This window comes from Scomber scombrus, chromosome 17 (genome assembly GCF_963691925.1).
Source record: "Scomber scombrus chromosome 17, fScoSco1.1, whole genome shotgun sequence".
NCBI lineage: Eukaryota > Metazoa > Chordata > Actinopteri > Scombriformes > Scombridae > Scomber > Scomber scombrus.
Genome location: NC_084986.1, coordinates 5,585,368 through 5,608,031, shown reverse-complemented (window position 1 = coordinate 5,608,031; position 22,664 = coordinate 5,585,368). Strand labels below are relative to the sequence as shown.

General features: G+C 38.1%; 1 protein-coding gene across 1 annotated transcript in view; it reads left to right on the top strand.

The window, feature by feature from the left end:
• The first annotated feature begins 4,238 nt into the window (after positions 1–4,238).
• The window catches only part of adgrg6 (adhesion G protein-coupled receptor G6), a 110,803-nt gene continuing 92,377 nt past the window's right edge, over positions 4,239–22,664 (top strand). The window contains exons 1-2 of the mRNA XM_062437288.1: positions 4,239–4,345; positions 21,660–21,751. Coding sequence (XP_062293272.1) covers positions 4,344–4,345; positions 21,660–21,751 — 94 coding nt within the window. The 5' untranslated portion in view covers positions 4,239–4,343. The remainder of the gene's footprint in view (positions 4,346–21,659; positions 21,752–22,664) is intronic.

Here is a 22,664-nt window from a genome sequence, read left to right as displayed (position 1 = left end):
TAATTAGTCTCTACTCCAATTTACATTCATAAATCCTCCATCAGTCATTAATCAGTGTCCTTCTGTTTGATTAATCTTATGTAAAACTATATTCACAATCACTATTTTATGGCCCAGGAGAACATTTTATAGAATATGCTGATTTTTTTTGATTTTTTTGATAAACACAGGTCAATTTTTGTACATTTGCATATATAAAAATGTGTATCAGCTGCACAAAAATTTTAAAAAATGATGCATTTAATTTCCATTTTTCTATACTGTGAAAAAACAAGTTCGGTGCACTTATCTTACATCAATACTCTTCCACAAATTTTTTTTGAGTTGTGTTTCTACCTACTGTTTTAGGAAAAGTCTGGTTAATAAAAATGTGTATGTGGTGGTTTTACAGCTCTCAAATGTAAAAGAAATGGGCAAAATTGGACCCAGAACAGCATGTAAGGGTTAAAGTAGGTTGGCTGAAGCTTGAGTATACAGTGAGCTGGCAAAAAAAAAAAAAAATCCTCATTGGAGAATCAGGAACAAAAAAGGCAAAGCGAAGTGAGGACGCTTAAAATGTAAATAACTGTCACTGTAAATGTAAGCGTCGCCTGGAGAGGCTCGACCGTGTTTCCACATAAAAATCTGACTTCATGCAGCTTAAATATCTAAATGTGACAATTTGCAAAGAACACATTTATAAAAATCAACATCTGCCAAGTAAAAAAATGACAAATATGACAAAAAAAAGTAGAGAAAATAGTAGATTTTATCTTATTTCAGAAATCTGCTAAACTCTCTCAGCTCGTTACTGTAGTTTTCCACCTTGCTTTTTCTTTTTTCTGCATCATGGTGCTTTTATGTTCAGTCATTTTTTATTGAGAAGCTTCACAGACAATTATCAATTCAATAAAAAGTTTCCTCCCACACACACACACACACACACACACACACACACACACACACACACACACACACACCCAGGTTATGATGGAGCGTTTTTATTGCCTCTCCATGCAAATATTTGCAGCCTCATTTCTCCAATCTCCACTTTTTATCAAGGAGGAAAATCTGGCAGGGTGACGTTTAAAGTCAAATTAAACACAGCTCACCTCAGTGTCTCCATTGTCCTCCACGCGTTTATCACAAAGTGTTTATCATGACGGGGGGGTGGTGGTGGTGGTGGTGGTGGTGGTGGGGGGGGCAGGATTCAGTTTGGTCGGGGTTGATTGACGACAGGGGAGCGGCCAGTTTAATGTCACTGTTGTTTCTCTAATGAAGCTGAGTAAATGTGTTCACCTTAAACAGCCTCGCAACCTGCAAAAACACTCACTCACACACCTTCTCTGATTACACAGCACCCACTGATGCTATTCTAAGATGGATTTTGAAGCTTTTTTACAGCTCAAACAGGATAAAACTGAAACTTTTGTTGTAGGTTTTATGATACAGAGAGAGAAACAGGACTAACTGTGTTCATCTGTGACTCTTAAAAAGCTCATTTGGAGTAGAGTATGTCACCAAATTAGCTTTTTATCATCTCAATAATAAAACTTAATAGCAACCATTTCTCAATCATAGATTCATGCGTTCTTTTACATCCAACAGCCTGAGACCCCCCCAAAAAATCTTATAATTGATTCATAACTCAGAAAGTCTCGTTATTTGGGGTTTCAGAGTGATTTTTGAATTATTTTTGCTTGTTTTAAAAAGCTCTTCGCAGCCTTGCATCATCCGACATCTCTGACATTTTATTTATGTGTGGTTTATATTCTCTGGACTCTTTTATAGTGCAGGACAAAAACTTCTGGTGAGGCAGCTTTTAGATTTTATGATTAGATTTAAGCCACTGGAGTGTTTATATCTTTAAACGTCAAACCTGTGCGACGAGTAAAAATACATTTAAAAGTTTATCAGAAGCTTCTATGAGGCTTCATCAGTCTGAGTTAGTCATATCAAGTGATATCTGACACATTTACAGTCTTTATAGCATCAGATTCCCTCTTAGTGTTTCCCTGTTGAGCTGTGGTGGAAGTATAGTAACAAAAAGACTTTGGTATAAAAACACTGTAACGTTGAAACATAGAAGATGAAGATTTGACTCATTTGGACGACTGAAGCTTCATATTATAGCTTCAGATCAACTTTTAAATAATTTTTTTGCACAGAAGGAGGACTGTGGATTTTGAAGTACATTATGAAGGGATCTTCTAATGGTCAGTATGAACAGGAGGAATGATTACAGCAAGAAAAACAGGTTTCAGTGTTCATTTGGGTTCCTGACTGCTGTTTTAAGGCAGACCTGAAAGCTGCAGTAGACTCATAATACCAAGCAACAAGCTCTGTGGCTAAAAAAATGAAACTGACGCAGAAGTGCCAAAAAACTGCTGTTCTCAAATGGCCACTTGAGACTGGCTAAAGCAACACCCACCAATGTTAAAGTGTCCAACTTTACCCCCAACTTTGGTCACTAAAGTTAATCTCCTCATTCATGACAACTGTAATGAGGGTGGATGTTGTATAACTCACCTGTTTAGATCTTGTAAAGGCTTAAAGTTATGCATAATTAAGGGTGGTGCCGCATTGAGTGACTGATTCTCAGAGTGTGTTTTCAGGTTGTGAAAGTTACGATTTGGTCATCTAAAAAGAGCCTCTAAAGGAGTCAGCTGATCAGTTTTTTTCTGTTAATTACATTTTGTTTTAATGGTTTTATAAGCCTGATTTTCACTAGTTAAAAATTAGCATTAGCATTACCTATCACAGTTAACCATTGACTGCAAATACACTGTGCTAACTTAGCAGCTAGCGCTAGGGTCGGCTCCACCCTCTCCTCCAAACACGGTCACTCCTGGCTCCAAAAAATCCAAGATGGAAAAGGTCGAAACGCAAACATGAGCCAGTCTCCAGGAACAGCGCCGGGCTCTGAAGCAAATATGACAGCAGCCAAATCAAACATGATGCTATTGGGCAATTCCCCATAGACTTACATTGTCAAAGAGACATCACCATGAAATCTAAGCAGGAAGTGGCTTTTTTTGGCTTAATGCGCCACTAAGCAACTTCCATACAAATGAATGGGGCCCCGCTTCTAACACAGAGTCTATTCTCTTTATACAACCATGAAGTCCACAAACCAATTAGTGACTTCATGGTGGGCTGCCTTCATTCATTTCTTTACAGTCTATGTTTAATAGGCCATATAACTGCAACATTGGTGTTTATATGGCATATTAGACATAGACTCATCAAACTGCCCCTTTAAGTCCTGTCATCTGTCCACAGTCTTTGTCATAAAAGCCTGAAAAGGTGAAGCCTCTCCGACCATCACACACCAGAAAACAAAAAAACAACAAAAAAGGAGATAAGACTTGAAAAAGACTCATTTCATACCCAGGGGCAACTCAATGTGCTTTACATAAAACAAACATTTAACAATAAGACTGGAAAAAAACCCCATAAAAACATGCAATTTAAAAATATATAATAATAATAATAGTAAAAACATGGAGGAGCATACAATTAACCCCTCCCACACTAATAATAAATACATAAATAAATAAATAAATAAAAACAAAGTACAGAAAAGTAGAAAGAGATAAAAATAAAATAAAAACTAGACTAGAATAGAGCATTAAATATAAGGTTGCAGCATCAAATAATGATTTGCTTTTAAAATCATTAAAAGGACATAAAGTGCAAATATAAGATTATAAAAAAACAAGAGAAGTGTTTTTAACCTGGAATAATAAAAATGTTCACAGTTGGGGCTGATTTAAAATAATCCTTTGTGATTGTAGGTTTTATATTCAATACTTTTTGTCATGTCATACTGAGCCCAAAGTAAAAATATTGATCTTTCTTTGCTGTTTTTGGAGATTACATAAAAAAAAAAAAAAACCCAGCCCCGCTACCTTTATTTTGGCATCCTGACCGGAAATAGCTGTTCCATTACTTATAGCTTGACTTCACAGCGACTCCCAAAAAAACCCCAAACGCTCAAACTCTCCTCTGGGTTTCTGTCAGCAGCAGCATCTTTTGTCACCGCCTCCGGGCAATCCGGATTAGTGAAGCGAACCCACCCGGTCTCTCCTCCTCTCTCCTCCTCTCTCTCTCTATCTCTCTCTCTTTCTCACTTTCTCTCCACAAACTTTTGGAGACTTTTGCTTTTAACAACGAGACGCATTTTGGGATTTCTGGAAACGTTGGATGAGGAATCTTCTCTTAAAAAGTTTCAGCGCAAGAAAAAGAAGAAACTAAACCCCCCTCTTCCCCTTTCCCCCTAAAAAAGAAACACCCTGAAGTGAAGAGTTTGTAGAGAGGGAGAATGATCCTGCAGGGGGACCAGCTGCCGCTCCAGTGAACACATGTGAGTCCTAAAAAAATATATATCATAAAACTTTTAATATGACACCAGGAATATGTTTGTCTCGTGCTTCTTAATGCGACATCTGCATTTAAACATCTGTATTTAGGAGCTTGTTGATGCTTGAGATGCTTTTTTCCTTCTTTAATGACATTTTAAAATACACCAAAACGTCATTATAGTAATATTTATATTTTTTAAGTTGTATTTCTGCAGTTTGCCTCTTTAAATATAATGTCAGTCTTTATGTTGCGCTCATTTGTCCTCCCAAATTCACGCTGCAGCCAGTCGCTCGCGCGCTGTTTTCCAGCCATTTAACATGTTAATTAACTCATTTAAAACCTTCAACTAGTCTCTTAACTTTTTGCACTCTGATGGAAAACTTCACTCTTCTACTTTAAAACCTTTCTTCAGTCATTTTTCCTCCTTTAAAACAGGAGACACCCCAGCTGCGTTTGGTGCGCGCTCTCTCTCTCTTAATTAAAACACAAACTGTTGTGACTTTGTAATTGCGGTGAAAGTTGTGTTTTGATGATTAACGTGACGTTGATGGGAAAAATCAGGCAACACAGAAAAAAAGTTCTCTCTCTCTCTTTCTCTCTCTCTCTTTTTTCCTTCTTCTAACATGAGAGTTGAACTCTGTGCTGGAAAACTGCAGAAGAAGAAGAAGAAGAAAAAAAAAAAAGATGTTTTCCATGATGCTATTGGCCGCCTATAGTTTCATATGTTTACAATCTGTCTCAGCCATACTGAGCAGCTACATGAAGAGAGTTTCTGCTCTTTAGAGGAGAAGAAAAGGGACTATTTTCCTGTCAGATTGTTATTTTTGATTCATTTTAGATTCACAGAGAAGTAACAATATATCCAGTGTTTCCTTTAAAAGGGAGAAAAGCTTAATTTACACTTTCCTATGTTGGTAATTATGCTGTGATGCCTTTTTAGGGTCACTACCCTCATGTTGGGAACCACTGCCACAGGAATGCTGTTAAAAATCACTATAATGCTCTTGTACTGATGTGGTGTCTCTATAATAGACCAGTAGTGACTTACAGTAGTTTGTGTTAGTGTTTCTAACCAGAGCTCGTTTAAAAAGGAGGATTAAAGGATCATTCTGGCATTTATATTCTTCTTACTGTCAACAAATGTCATGTTGGGATCCAAACCAACAATGAACTGATCTTCTAACAACTCCTGTGTGTGGATCCAAAGTCTGATATATCTTATTCCTCTGTGTTTGTGGAGCTCTGTTGTTGTCCAAAAACTATTTAAAAAAAACACTTCAGTGAGCCTGCACTGCTGCACTGGCTTCATTATGTTTGGGAGTTTGCTCATGTTTGTTTAGAAATGGCTCCAAAAGCCACTGTTATATGTTTAATGACAGGGACAATGCTTTGGTTAAAGTTTGGTCTAGGAGCTGCAACTAGTGATTACTTTATCAATTAATCAATTAGATGTTTGGTCTATAAAATGGTGCAAAATGACGAAAAATCACTTTTTTCCTTCCAAAAGCTCAAGTTGGCATCCGCACATCTTGTTTTACACACAACCCAAATATAAAAGACTCAACAAACAAGGACAATATTCACATTTGAGGAGCTAGAACGCGACAATGTGGACAAAAAGACCCCAAACAGTTAATCAACTATCAAAATGCTGCTGATCGACTAATCATTCAAGCTGTTTGGTTCATTTTAGACGCTAAAACCACTTCCTCAGGTTATTGGATTCAGGTTAAAAAGAAGAAGTACTTTTGTTTAAAGAGTTGCAAAGTTGGAAGTTGGAAGACCACTAAGCAGGAACATGCATCATTGTCTACGTTAGACATTTCTCTAAGAACTTCAGCCGTGAACAATGAACCATGAACAAGCTCTTCATAATAAAGGAACACGTTGGCCTCTGCAGCGATGTGACTCATTGACACGTTTGGCAACAATGTTGATCTACAGCACAGAGGAATAATCAATAAAGTGGTTGATTAAAGGAGTTCAAGAGTACAAGATTCCCCACTACCACCAATGTCTATAAATACAGGTTGAATTTAAAGTCCTGTGCCACTCAAACATGTCGTAGATGTTCTCCTCACCCTGCACAATTTGTTTTAACTGAACTAAATGTAACACGTAGCAACGAGCATGTTTTCTTACATTACAACAAAAGTTTGGAGCCGCTCATGGTTCATTATGTAACTTACATAGAGGTGCACTGGAGGCTTCAAGTTTCCACATCACAAACACTGAGAACGGACTTCACAGTGAAGCGGGAGACATCTAAAACTACTGAAATCTACCGTATTTACATCTTCAAAGAGTCTGGATTTGGAGGAGAAGGAGGAGATGGATGAAATGTTTAAGACACAAAATTATTACTCAAAATATGTCTTAAAGAAATTTGAGTAAAGCTCAAATTTAAGGAACAGACTCTCTGTATAATAACCTAAAATTAGAACATACTGGAAGTCTTGTGGTCACTTTAGGAAAATTAAATCACATTTCATGCTAAATTAATATAATTGAGGCTATTTTCACGTCTTTCAACTGTTCAAATGACTTGAAAACAGTTTAAAAGTCAGTCATTATAGATGTAATTCACCATATAATTATTTAAGTAACATTACAGAGGATTAAAAAAAAAGAGTGAATGAAAGGATGAATGTACTAGGAGGGTTATTGTGTTGGAATTTTATACATGTTGATGTTAAAATGACATCGCAGAAGATCAAAATCACAGCAGGAGTGTTTGTAGAGGAGTTTAAAGTTTGGCTGCAGCGACGTGACTCCGACTTTATCAAAGAAAGTGTTGTTTAAGGTGGACGCCGTCTCTGCCAGCGATTACACAACCTGTGAAGGCGATACGCCCAGAAAACATGCTGCGTGTCCCAGATTCGAAGCTCTGAACACGACGTCTTTAAAAAAAAAAAAAAAAAAGGAGACATGGGGTGACGTCAAACTGCGCCCCTGTTGACAGGAAGTGTGTCTTTAGTGTGTCCCTGAAGTACCTGAAGACGAGAGCTGCAATGATTAGTCAGTTAATCGGCAACTATTTAGTCTTTGGAAATTGAACATGAATTGAATATCTTAAAGTTTGGACGATTTAAAGCTGCAACTAATGATTATTTACTTGATTGATTGATTAGTTGTTGGATCTGTAATGTCAGAAAATGATGATAAATGTCAATCACCGTTTCCCAAAACCCACCTGATGTCCTCAAATGTCTCATTTACCCAAAAGATCGTCAGTTTTTTCATAGAAGACTTAAAAAAAACAGAAAATATTCACATTTGAGAAGCTGGAATCAGAGAATCTGGACATTTTCTTCTTTAAAAAAAGACTCAAAATGATTAATTGATTGTCAAAATGGTTGGCAATTAATTTAATAGATGACAAATAATCATTGCAGCTGTAACACTGAGTCACCGCTGACTAAACTAACCTGCATCAGAACATGTAGTGAAACTTATTACATTACAGTTTACAGGATCGTCATGACTACTGAAGGATTTTGACTGTAGAACAAAATAAGCTCATTAAAAACATTACAGTGGCTTTTAAACTTTTAATCCAATAATCAAGAAAACATTTGGCAGATTAATCGATAATGGGAATAATTAGCTACAGCTGCGGCTCCACTGGAGACGTTTACAGTTGCAGTTTTTAGTCGCTAAAGCAAAAAAAGAGTGAAATCAGGACGAGGACAGGTGAGGCAGTAGAAGTGAGAGTCAGGTGGTTCAGAGAGGAATGTGGTTTAATTAAAAATGAAGGGAAGGGGAAGATATGATCTCTGCACCTGCAGGTTCAGGTTTGATCCGGGTGATATAATTCAGAGGAGGAGAAGGTGGAGACACTCCCTTCATTCTGCTCACTGCGGCCGCTCACAGGCCGGCCGTGGAGGGAATCACAGCAAACATAAAACCGCATGAGGTGAGAACTTTTAGAAAATCCACCCTTGTTTTTGGCCGAAGCACAAAGCGGATCAGAAACAGAGACGAGCGCTTCATCTCCGCTGATCCAAACATGAGTTCTGACCTGTTGATACAACCCTGTGTCCTACCGATGATGGTTATATGTTATATTTGGAGGAGAGAATGAGGACAGGGTGATCTTAAAACTGCTATAATCTATATTTTTATAGCAATTCCTGATCTGTCAGTGTGTAATGTGTTGGTCCTCTCACCTTTACGGAGCTATATAGTGAGTTTCGGCTCATTGTTTTGCTCTCCGGCTGCAACTTTTCTATTCTTGGTTCACTCTCAGCATCTATTCGGTCGCAGCAGGCCTATTGTTGTCAGAGATAAAGCTCTAAAAAGTCACTGTACACTGTAAGACTAGCCAGCTGTAGTCTGGATGGTGAACATAGTGAAGCATTTAGCAGCTGAAGAGCCTCACATTTCCCTCAGGAGTTGGTTAGAGAGCAAAAACAGAGCTAAAAGAGAGCGAATATTGGACTTATATTCACCAGGTGGACAGAAACACGACTCCAAATGAAGGATAATGTTGCTCTGTGACTGCTGGATGTGGAAATAAGCAGCAGTTTGTTAAGAAGTTCAACATATGTAAAAATAAAAATAAAAAGAACAGCATTGGACTATTCTGCCCCCCCTCTCTCTAAAAATAGTGGTACATTCCCTTTCCACTGTGTAGCTGCTGTTCAGGGGAGTGAAGGATTGAAGCTAATTAAGTTCAAACAGGGGTGCAACTGTTTTTTGGTTTTGGACTGTTGTGTGAATCCATCAAATTGTAAGTACTCTTAATATAGCTGCATGTAGGTTCCTGCTTTGCTAAGATCATTTGGGTGTTTAGTTTGTGCTGGTCATGCTAATAAGGCTAGTTTTAGTTAGTGATGTACACCATGTCTTTGTTGTTGTTGTTGTTGTTGTTGTTGTTGTCCTTTGTAAAACACACACACACACACACACACACACACACACACACACACACACACACACACACACACACACACACACACACACACACACACACACACACACACACACCTATATGTGACACCCTGCGGAGCCTCTTAAGGCAATGAAACTTTCATCTGGAAGTTTAGACTAGTTGTGATGTGATGAGTCACTTCAGTGGTCGGCTGTGATCTTCTGGAAACCACATGTATGATTGAAGCCTCTGTCAGTCAGGCTCCTCCTTTTATATCAACCTGAACATCTGATGATATGTCAGTGCTGTGTTCACTTTTTGTTTCTGATGAAAACTAGTTGGGGGAAAAAAAGGAGGTTTGATTGCTTTGACAGAATTTTTAAAAGTTTCCAGCATCGTTAGAAAAGGTTCTGCAATTATCAAAAAAGTTGTTTTGATTAAAATAACAGTAACATCAAACAACTCAGCAAGCTCTGATGAAGACCATGAGATCCTGGAAAAAGATTAATGAAAATGTACTTTACTTTTTAAGTCTTTGATGCAAACCTGTAGTGCATAAACATCATTTTTAGTAGATAAGGATCATTATTGAAAACTGAATTTTAGAAGTTTTTTGCAAAGTAAATGTGTTTACTGATTGACTAACTTTTCTCTAAGAAAGCGTGTTTTTGGCTAAAGTGATACTTCAACACAGTCAACAATATTTGAAGCATTTGTAGTGAAGGTTACAGTTTAAACAACAGAATGCATCTTTATATAGTTACGGTTACTGTAATGGTTATTTTCTTTGGGTTGGTGCTTTGCCATCCACCTGTGTTTAGTTGCATTTTCAATTTGCACATGAAGAAATATCACTGTGGCAAGTCTCACAATGCTTGCACACACTTTAACATAAATACTTTAAACATAAATCCACTCCACGCTTCATCTGGCACACGCGGTCCGGTCGCTTGAGTCATTCAGTCCCATAAATAATATTTACAAGCGCCACCAAACAATATCTGACCTGTTGTGTGCAGCAGTCATCTGAAGTCCAGCACGCTGCTGCATTTAAAGGGAGACGATAATTAGCTGAGGAAGAACAGCTGTGCAACTCACCTGGCTCTGCTCTCATGAGACATCTCCACACCATTCTCTCTCTCTCTCTCTCTCTCTCTCTCTCTCTCTCTCTCTCTCTCTCTCTCTCTCTCTCTCTCTCTCTCTCTCTCTCTCTCTCTCTCTCTCTCTCTCTCTCTCTCTCTCTCTCTCTCTCTCTCTCTCTCTCTTCATTATTCTTTTACAAATATTTTGAGGGGGTGTTGGGGGAGCAGTTTTATGTAAATACGCTCCCAATGTAATTGACCAGAGAATGCATACTTACAGCCACATGTACAGACAGGAAGTTGGCTCTGTGTGGAGCTCAATGCTGAAGGGGTTTCCTCAAAAAGCAGATTTAACATGAATAGAAAACAGCACTTTAACAAACTCATTAGACATTCCAGATGTGGAGATTTCACCAGCACACCAACGCAGGGAAATAAATATGGATGAAAACTTCAGATTAAGATCACCAAAATGAAATGAAAGTACTTCACAGTGACAACAATGAATCCTGTTCTTTTGAGATTCTTGCTGAGTATAAAACTTCCTGTTTCCACACAGGCATCGATGTAGCTGTAAAAACCTTTACTGGGGAAAAGGTCAGAACCAAGATCTCAAGTTTGACTTAAACTAGTTATATCTTTTTTTTTCTCTCGGGTTTCAAAGTGGATTTATGGATGCTGATCCTGCACAACACATATCTTTGTAAAGAGGAGCTTCTGCTGATTTTAACAGTGTTTTATGGTTTGACAGCACACATTTTGATGCATATTGTGATGGCTTGGTGTTGTAGTGCGTATGTGGAAATCAGAGATGTATAGAAACTTTCATATCGCTGACAAAACAGATGTTTCTTTTTCACTGGTTTTCTGTGGCTGACTTGCTCATCTGTCTTCTGCACATGCCCAATTGGAGGAGAATGAACCTTTTTGGTGTTGATGGAGGTATTTTCAGAAAAAGGCTGATACTCCTGCTGTGGATTCATGTCGTATTTGCTCAAAAAACAATGTTTTAAAATGTAGCCAGCTTAATGTAGAAGGCTGCTTTAGCTCCTCTATCTATGAGGCCCTGTCCTGCTGAGCCCACTCTGCTCTGATTGGTCAGCTTCAGGAAGCTTCCTCTGGTGCCGGAGGCTACGTAAACACACTATAGTAGCAGGATTTCACTTCTTCCTCTAAATCTTTACTACAAATGTCAACTTCTCAAATCCATCCATACGTGTCGGAGCTGAATCTGATCAGAAATACGAGGTTGGACAATGTCAACGACATGTGGAAACACCTTAGCAACAACCTTAGCAACCAATCGGACGGTTGTTTATGGGCATGTGTGATGAGCTGATGTCAGCAAGATAGAAAAAAACACTGCACATGAAGGGCAAAGAGCAGCGCTGGCTTTTTATTTAAAGGGAGCATTTTAATATCCCATATCTTAACATTATATAAATAACAGAATATCACAAAAAAGCAGAATAAGGCCCCTTTAAAGTTAGGAAAGGTTGTGGTTACAGGTAATAAATGGTCAAATGCTAATTGGAGATCAGAGATGAGACACAATCTGCAGTTTTTGCATGTTTCTCTTAAAAAGATGATCAATTTTCTCTTGAACTTTGTCTTTTATGATCAAAAACTCAGCAGTTTGGGCAAAATGTAACCAGCCTTTTTCATTTGCACAACAGTAACTCAAAAAAATCTGTGTTCTTTTTTATGTTATTTAAGTTAGAAAACTTTTAATCTTTCTTGTTTGGTCACAAATGTTCCCAAATTGTCAGCAGGTTAGGTTGGGATGGGCGGCATGACAGAAAAAAGCTTAAGAACCACACCTGTAAAACCACATCCTTCAAGTTTCTAAGTCTTTAAAGGTGGATTTCTCCTATTTCTTTCTGGTGTGAAACGCTCAGTGTGACTGTGTGTGATCGAGGCCTTCTGGGCCACAAAATGTCTGACTCGAGGCGGAGGGTTTAGCAGGCTGCCGTCCAGCCCTGCAGACACATGAATCGCTCTCTTTATGCGGTCGTGTTCGATGACCTCGCTCTGCCTGTCATTCACTCCCATTTCCATACTGAAGACGGAGGCGGGAGGAGGGGAAACAAGGAAACAAGGAAACAAGACGCATGACTTGACAAAGAGGCGAGTTTTCTTTTAATGTCAGGAGCTGCATGAATTTGCGGCGCTGGACACGAAAAAGCGGGACGACGAAATTAAAACCGGGTTCTGTTCTCTCCGTACGCTGGTTTAAATATTTATGATGCACACAGTGTGTTTCTAAGAGAGTATGAAGAACTTTTAATTAAAAGTTCAGTAAGTCTCAAACTTCCCTCTTTTGTCTCCATCCCTTTTTTTCCCTTTATTCAAATCCAGCGTGTGTTAAATAATTCATCAGTTTGATCAGGCAGACACAGAGTAAATGTACAGCTGCCGTGTGAAGTTATTCCAACACACCGCTGAGATCCTCCGCTGATCTGGAGACAAACACAGGTGACTTGTGTCGATCTCTCCGAGGTTTAAGAGATGAGCAGAAGCCAGACAAACACAGAAAAGTCACTGTTTTACTGCAGCAGATACATTTAATCTGCTGTCCACAAGAGGTGAAATGATTTTAGTTGCAGAACAAAGCGACACATGAAGTATTTTCTGATGTGGTGTCGCTATCAGCAGGGCGACATCATCTGTCTGTCTTCAGAAACCAAATCACTGCAAAAAAATGTGTTTTTCTGACGTGACAACTGATTATTTTCTCGATTAATCCATTAAAATGTCAGAAAATGGTGAAAAATATTGATCACTGTTTCCCAAAACTGAAGAGGACGTCATAGAATGTCTTGTCTTGTCCACACCCCAAAAATATTCAGCTACTGTCACAGAGGACTAAAGGAACCAAAAATATTCACATTTTTCATAAAGAATGACTTTATTATTAAAATAGCTTCAGATTAATGTTCTAATGGATGAAACAACTAAATGATTAATAAATATTAATCAGTCACCAACTGGGAAAAAAAGTAAATGATATTTTAAAAATACATTCATGCATTAAGTTGCTTCCCCTCTATTTCAGCTCTACTTGTGTGATTTACAGTTTGGTGTTTTGATGCTTTAACTCTGAATCTGAAGGAGGAGCTTCCTTCATGTTCCCTCACTGCTGCCGCTCTGATTGCCGCCCGACTGTTTTTATGGCGTCGACATCACGCAGCTGTCACTCTCTGTGTTTTACAGTCTGCTGACAGCAGAGACAGATAAATATGTCGATGTCAGCCAGAGGAGCGACGGGCCAACCAAAACACCAAATATGACGAAATAAGACTTCACTGTTTAGGTTCCCTGTGGCTCTGAAAGTAGGGGTGATTCAGGAGGGGGGATGGTGCAGTGATGATGTCATTTTCCTGCTTAGCAACATCCTAATTATCATGTCCTGACCTCTGACCTCTGACCTCTTACTGCTGGTGCTTTGTAACCACACTATGATGTTAAAAAATGCATTTAATATCTCAATAACTACAAGATAGACTCACTTTGTAATGGTAATTTGATTTGTGTATCACATTTCAAAACAGTTATATACTTCATGGAGCTAAATTAAACATATATTCAAGAGATAATACAGAATAAAACAAAGAATATACAAACAGAACTGGTTTAACTTTAGTTAATTGTTACCCATCAGTTCTGAAATTAGCAGGAAGTGAGTTGAAGAAAGTTAAGATAGTTGTTTTATGGCTCACACATGAATTAATAAAGGCTTGAATAGGTTTCTCCAGGTCAGCAGAAGATAAAAAGCACCTGATTTAATGTTGTATATATATGCTGTATATTTATGAGGTGAAAGCAGCGGTCTTCTTTGAGAATTCAAACGGAGGTCTGGCTCAAGATTTCCAGATTTCAAGCTATAAATTAATCAACAGTCTGACGAGGTTATTTACTGTGTTTGAGCTGCAAGAAACTGTTGGATACTGAAGTATATCAGCAGATTTTCAATATAAAAAGATCTAAGGATTATTTTGTGTATCAAAAAGTCTGCAGAAAAATGTTGAAAATAAAGTAAAAAAGTTTCCCAAATTCCAAAGATATTTAATTTATTGAAAAATAAAAAAGAATAGCAGCAAATACTCACAAATAAGAAGCTGGAATCAGAGTGCATTTGGCTTTTTCTGCTTGAAAAATGACAATTATCAATATAGTTGCTGATAATTTTTTCTGTCGATCGACTAATAGTTGCAGCTCTAAAAGGACTCTGATGAAAAATGAATGCATTAGCTAATAATTCAGATTTTAATGGCCCTGAGAGGATGAATCTGGATCATTATTAGGATACCCCAATCCCCAAAACCAAAGTCCTGAGAGACGGATCTGTGCTGTGTTGCTCTTCCAGAAGTTTCTTCCACTTTTTCCCTGTCAGAGTGTCTTTTAAAGTGTTTTTAGGGTATTTTCCTTATTTGAAGCAGGGGTCTAAGCACAGAAGATGATGTATTGCTCTACAGACTGTAAAGCCCCCTGAGGCAAATTTGTGATTCGTGATATTGGGCTATAAAATTGACTTCCCCGCCCCATTAGGTCAAAGCAATGTTTCATGTCTTGTGTTGGGTTGAATTACCACAGATTTTTATCTCTTTTTCTTCTCAACTTACAGCAGCTTCACACAGGACCAGCAGCTCTTATCTTTATATGCTGGTTTCCACTTCAGAGCTAAACAGGACCAGAACTTACTGGATGTCCTGGTTTGACCCAGACTTTAAGCTTTTAGGGGAAGATAAGCCGCAAATAAAACAGTAATATTATTCTCAGAGTGATTTTGAAATTTCTAACGATTTCTTGTGTTTATTTTAGTGAAGTTGTGGATTTTTATCAATTTATTTTTGTACTGTTACAGGGACAAAGATGCGTCCTTGGCGTTTAAACGTTCCTCTCTGTATTGGATTATGGGGATGTTATTTACGGGCGGGCGGCCAGTTCCCCTCTCAAAACCTTTAGCTGTAGTATATCACTCTGCATTAAGATTCATTACTGGAGATAGTTATGGGCACACACCATTGTCCACTTTAACAAAAGACTGTCTGTCCCTCCTGGATCAGCATTTATTACATTTTTATTTGAAAAGCTACTTTACAAACCCGCTCCACATCATTCAGCCATGCTTTCTTAGGAACTAGCACAGCACCTGTTCGGATCGGGCTGATTGCTTGGCTTCAAGGTATTGCTGCTTCAGTACATTGAAAAACTATAATATGGTTGATGTGAGGTGTGAATGAGGATACACACCATCAACATGACAGAAATTAGCAATCAAGAGCTCTTACATACTCGAATTCCTCTTGTGTAGAAACTCGATTGTGCTGTTAAAACTTCACTTTCTGTCTAGACATGTGGTGTGAGTGTCCATTCCTGATGTGAAGCTCTGTTTTCACTGTTTACTCTGACTCATATCACGCCTCATCTCTGGTCTCTCCCTGACATGCAGGAGTCAGTCCGCAGAGCCCTGAAGCTCCTGCATAGAGTGAAACAGCTCATCGATTGCTTGGTTTATTTATCGCAGAGGTTATTAATATTAAAAGTAATGCCTGTTGCACCGAATTTGACACTGCATCCACTTTGGCTGCCCAGCTATACAGCTGCCAAGTGTGGAGTCGATCGAATGAACAGTTCAAGAGATGCACGACATACATACATAAATACAGGCGTGAATGCAGAGAACCTTCCTTTAGTAGATAGATGTTGGAAGATGATGAGGCTCACCTAATAGTATGAAAAAATGATTAGTTACAGAGTTAAGAAGATCTGATTTCTGATGCCATGCCCCAAATATGCTTCAAAGAAACTTCAAGTTGACCTCATTAATACGTCAATTCGAAGGTTTAATTGCTAATTTTATTGATTGTGATTATCGCTTTTAATCTTTTAATTGTCCTATGTTTTATATTTTCATTTGTCTTATAGTCAATTCCTGCACTTTAACCTTTTAGCATTGTTACATTTACCTTGTTTTAACAGATGTGGCCATGCTCCTAGCTTTCTTTGGTGACTTAGTACGTGTGTCTGCTCTTATTGTATATCTACCTCGGCACCATTGTAAATGAGTCTTCTCTCTCAATATTACAAAGATGATAATGATGACATACTCACTTATTAGGAGAACACAAACAGAACAATACAAAACACATCAATCATACAGAAAAAACACCATAAAATTGCAGTTTATGACGTTTTAGCTGCATTGACATCCATGACATTGACTGCAGCGATTATAAAACATGTTCAGTCTGTCAGATGGATGATAGAGATACTGTGTTCTGTAGAAACTCTCCCAGGCTGTCAGACAAGTCTTTAAATCAATAATAATGATAATAGTCATAATAATAATATTATAATATCATAATCCTGTCATGCAGTCTGACTTTCTAACACTCAAATAACTTTAACACCTGTAAGTAATTAACATGAAATGAACTTTAAAACGAGCCCTCAGAGACTCTTAATTGCAGCTGTGTTTACAGTTTCACAGTCTGCGGCGCTCGGATTAGCATTAGCCTGGATTTAAATAAAGAAGAGAAAACTAACATAACTCACCATTAACATTAAAATAATATATTATTTTACAATAATAAAGCTGTTACAAGATACAGTGTGTCTGGGTTAGGAGATGAAGACTGTGTGTGTCTGTGCTCGGACAGCAAAACACATCAACACCCATCGCTTCGTAGCATAGAGAGGTCAGAAACAGAGCTAGTGTGCGAGGATATGATTAGCATTTCTGACCACTGTGTTAATTGCACACAGATAAGCTTTGTACTGCTATGGTGACAAAACACTGTAAACTCTTAAGTGTTGTGGATGTTAGTTTGGGGTCAGATACAACGGCTTTGAATGTAGAGTGTCAGTGTCAAAGGGTTGACAAGAAGAGCACTTCAAAAATATCTTTAAAAAATTGTCTTAAAAGCAGCATCAGGTTTGTTAAAATGTACCTTTTGTATTTTTGTTGGTTTTGTGTCATTTGGAATGACATTTGCAAGTATTTTGTCAATATTGACCATTTTTTTCAAATTATGTAAAAATGTGTTAAAAACCACAGTGTTACATTGCAAAAGTGGATTATATGTAGTCCACATTTCAGTTCACATTTATTTTCCTGTATATGATCAGATTTTTATGAAAAAATACTGGTTACACCAATTGACAATGGGTTGCATCACATCATTGACCCATACATGCAAAGCAGGGATGTGTGTATGTAATGGAGGTATGAGCGAATCACGGGCTAATATTGGCATTAGCACTGGCGAACATTTTGATCAGTAAAGACTTTAGTGTGGACTCTCTAGTGATAGTGGAAACAAAGCTTTCTGAAGCACTGAATCAATGGATATGCATATACTAGCTATCTTGCTAGTTGTCCCACTTAAGTCAATGTCCCACATTACCCTAATCCACCCTACGTTAGTTTGTTTTTCCGTTTTTTGTGTGAATAGCATACATGTGAAAACCACTTGCTGTTTATTCTTGGGTTTTTTTCTCTCTCTCACCTGTTCTGGGTGAGGGGAGCAATCATTGTGTTTTGGGCTCTGAGTGCTTCCAAATCCCAGTTGACCTACGCTCGACAATGTACCTGAACGCCTCTTTTGTAGACACAACGGTTCGCTTGCTTTTGCTGCCGTCGATCCGCTTAACGTGCTGCTCACGACATGTTTGTTTTAAAAGGTTTTTCTGCTTTGTCTGTGGTGGCGCTTCACAATGACCACGGTCTCGGAACATATGAGACAAACTGGTTTTTACCATCCCGTCAAAGTATTTGCTCCATTTTACATGCGTGGCTACAGTCGTTGTGTATTGGAGCTGCAGAGTCACATCAACACACTGTTCCTTTGAGCTGCCAAACATGTTATTTGGACCTCGGCCTTTTCAAACCTCTTTTGGGCTTTCTGTGTAAACAAAGTGGTTTTCAGGTCTTTTTAGTCCCAGGGCACAAATAACAGCAGCTGTGTTGAGTAACAGTGCACTCAGAAAGCAAAAATGTGTTGAGATAAAACAAGAGTTGTTATTCCTCATTATACAAATGTGAGCTGAAATGCCAAGAACAATAAACATATACGGTACGGGGATTTTTCCTGCACATGCTGGAGCAATTAGACCATTACTGGTTTCTTAAGACTGACATATGTACTAGTTATTCAAGGATTGAGCCTGTTTAAAGCTGATTTTTTAAATTAATGCAACTTTGAGGTCAAAATTGTACAAAACTTTCCAGTACTTTTTTTTTTAAGGTAAGAAAAGCTAAAAAAGGAACTACTGTAACATTCAAATATGAAGAATGACTGCTAATATGTAATATAACAATAGTATAGAATAAAATAAAAGAATATAATTGATAAATAAAGTATTTCAATATAATTAAAAACCTAAAACTGATGCTGATACTAAGACAATTTGTAGGAAAACCATAGACTGTATATAAGAAATGGACTTAACATCCGTGACGTCACCCATTGGTTTGTGGACTGCTGCTCGGAGGCCAATAGTTTCGGATCTGGGCAGCGCCATCTTGAAAATGTCCGGTGCATGCCGGGAAAAATAAAAACACGGATTCTACTTATATGGGCATCAGGAGGGGCATGAGGCGCCCTCCTGAACCTGTGAACCAATCAACCTGTCAATCACGACGTAGCCACGCCCTAATGCATACCCTGCTTTATCGTCAAATATAAAATCAGGGAGGCCAAAATTTCCCAAATGAACATCATACTGCATTGAAGAAGGCTTTAAACTAGCGATTGAGACCATAAACACATTTTGAAAATGTTTACTGAGGTTAGTAATCAAGTGAGAAGTTGGTGAATTCTCCATTGACTTGTATAGAGACGGAAGTCCTTTTGACACGAAAATGGTCGCCCCCTGGTGGCCTTTTGATAGAATGCAGTTTTAAGTTACTTCTGCATTGGCCTCATTTCAGAGGATCGGAACTCCCCGCCTGAGGAAAACTCATCAAAGCAAAGCAATCTTTTACGATCTCTGTTTTTTTAGGAAAGATTTTGAGCTTTGGATTATTTGTTTTCAAGGTCTTGTGAACTTTTTGTTTTAATCTTTGTTTTAAGCTGAACAGAAAAGACAATAAGAGAAGAAGTCAGGAGTCAGACGGTTGACAGCTTCAGAAAACACACAGCGCTGTACTCAGGTGTCAGGTGTCTTCATCATATGTGTGATCGACGGGTAGAATCCAAACAGAGTTGATGTGTGAATAAAACATAAAGTAGAGTTGAAGAACAGTGTGACCCCTCACTGCGTCACTCATGCTGTGAAACATTAAAGAATTTATATCTTTTACTTTTACTGAAGTGTGTTCTTAAATGTTGTCATTCGTGATCTCATCTGGTCCTGCAGCAAACTGTTTAACATTGATCAGGTGTTTTTTATGTGTCACAAAACCATGAAAAGTGTACATTTTTCTTGTTTTGTTCACATGATGGGGGTCTGACAGCATTTTATTATATCATAAATCTGCTTATTGAAGCTGAATCCTTTTGATTTCTATTATATATATATTTATATCTATTATATAACCTGAGGCTCAATTAACTAACTGATTTCTAATCAGCTTTTGTTGGCTAATAAGCAGAAACATGATGTAAAAGGACACATCATGCACATTTCCAGGCCTATATTTATATTTTTGGGGCTCTACTTGAACTTCTTTGCATGATTTACAGTCAGAAACTCATTTTTTATCTTATACTGGTTTTTTATGCAGCCCCTCAGTTCAGCCTCTGTCTAAAACAGGTCGTTTTAGCTCCTGTCTCTTTAAGCCCCCCGCTCTTGATGAGCCCACTTTGTTCTGATTGGTCAACATCAGGAAGCTTCCTCCATCCCCAGAGGTTACTTAAAAAACCTATAGTAGCAAGGTTTCACTTCCTTTTCTCGTTCTTTAGTCCAAATGTCTCAAAACTTCTCACGAACACCATATATCACAACCTCCTGTCTTTGTAATGTGTTTATAATATATAATGTAGTACAGCTCACTGCAATGGGGAAATAACATATATTAGACTTTGGAAACACACAGAAAATACTTAAATAGCTCAGTTCATCATTGGTAAATATAGAAAATCATCAACCTTATACTTTAATAGGGAAAAAAAGCAATTACGTGGTTTTTAATGAATTGTATGATACACTTCCATCCTCATGATGATTCTCGCCTCATTAACAGATTCAGTATCACCTTGTAACAACACTATCGCTGCCCGATGGTGCGATTTGATTGGCTCCCCTGAGGCGTTATGTTCAGGGCCATCATGAGAGCGTAGGTGGTATCCAGCGTTGCTCCACCGGTCAGCTGTTTACCTCGCTGCCAGTGGACAAAACACACACACACAAGAAAAAGAGACAATACTTCACACACGTTTACGACATTGTCAGTGTTTATTTGTTGACTTTGAAGGAGAAAAATCTCTGAAGTAAAACACAGCTCGTGACGATGCTGGAGTGAGTAATGGAAACTTCCAGTTGATTTATTTATTTACATGTGTTTACAGCAACTAATGTTTCCATCTGTTTGCAGTAGCCACACCAAGGTGTCATCATGCATCCTTGTTTTCTCAAGAGTAAATGGAGTTGGACTTGATTTGGACGAAGGAAAGAATTCATGACGGCCGGCCGGGTCATCCTTTTAAAAAAAACACCACCCTAAAAACGTAGTGATTTGGAGGGAATGGGCAAACAATGTCTTGATTTTGACATTTGATTTTGGGACGGTTTACATTCATTTCGGGGCGGTTAAAACTGTTTTGCGGGACGATGGTGAAAAAAACTAGTCTGGGCCTCTGCTCCTGAAATATCACATTATTCCTTCAAATACATTTTTATTTCCACTTTGGATCTCTGATTCAATATTTGGCGCTGGGATATGGAAAGCGTTCATTTTGGACATATGAAATAGTTGTTTGAATTTGTTTTCCAACATTTTTTTAATATAATGTCTTAAGGTATCAGGTCATTAATGATAAAAATTCAAGGTGATTTTAGGGTTATTGCTTTAAAATGCAGCAATTGAAGTGGTATTTTTGTACTGTACTGTATGTTACAGTTATTATGGAAAACATCAGTTATTTGCTAAATGATACACATATCTCTTGGTCCCTGATTTGGTTGTGTGTAGTTTGAGTGTTGGGTGGAGGTAATTGAAGATGGGATCATTTGTTAATGTTGATTTTTTTGTGTCATATTGGGAAACAAATGGTTCATCTAGTGACTTCAGCATGAAAAGTGCTGCGTTCTCTTTACAGATATTAAACAGCACATCATCCTCTGTTATAGCTCATATAGTTCTGTGTTGTATACTGACCGACGTCGTCTTCTTCCTGCTTCTTTTTCTTCTTCAGGGAGTCCCGTACAGGCGGCGGAGGAGGTGGAAGGTGGAGGCTCCGTCATGTCGTCCCGCTGGTGCTGCTGTGGATGTCTCTGCACAAGAACGGTAGGAAACCATGTTGTTCTTAACAGGAAGTGTCAGGAAAGATGGATTTTGACTTTAATTGGATGCTTAATATGGCAGGACTATAAAAAAAATTTGCTCTCACAGCTGTTTAACTGACAAAAAGCTGTTCAGGGCAGAAGAGGAAACTTTTAACTTTAACTATCGAAATCTACCTATCACATCCACATCTGCTTGTTCAGCTCTAACACACACATGAAAAACTTTAGCTGAAGGAGAAGATAGATGAGACGGGACGTTTTTAGAAAATGAGGATGTCTTTTACAGTGGGAACATTTTGTTAACCGAGGAGATTTTCGTGTTCGCCAGAAAACCTCCGTACTTTTGTCTCAAAACTTTGAACTGACTGAGCGTAGACATTTAATGAGAAATGCTGATTTAGTACCTCAAGCCAATCCTCACCTCTTCTGCCTCCAGACATCCAACACATTTAATAAGATGAAAGCCAGCATGTATATATTAACTATTATTACACAAGGCGGTAAGCCACACACACACACACACACACACACCCACCTACCATTAATCAACATTACGTGTGCAGACTGAGTTATAAACAGAAATCAATCACAATTCATCTCAATATCTTTTTAGAAAACAAACAGCTGTGAGAGCAACTCGACAAAAACGGAAAAACAAAAATTCTTCTTCTGACAAAAATAATCTAATAAAATAATCTGCAGCCTTCAGCGAGACAATGAGCTTTGAATGAAGTGAGTGAACATTTAGGTGTAATGACATTAGTGGCCACAATTAACATCATATTATGTGGAGATATTGTGACATTTAATCCTCCTATTGGAAAATGAATCTGGGTGTTTTTCTTAATCTGAAGTGGCCACAGACGCATAATGAGCTCATTATTTTAATTCAATTATAAAGTGTATAAAATGCA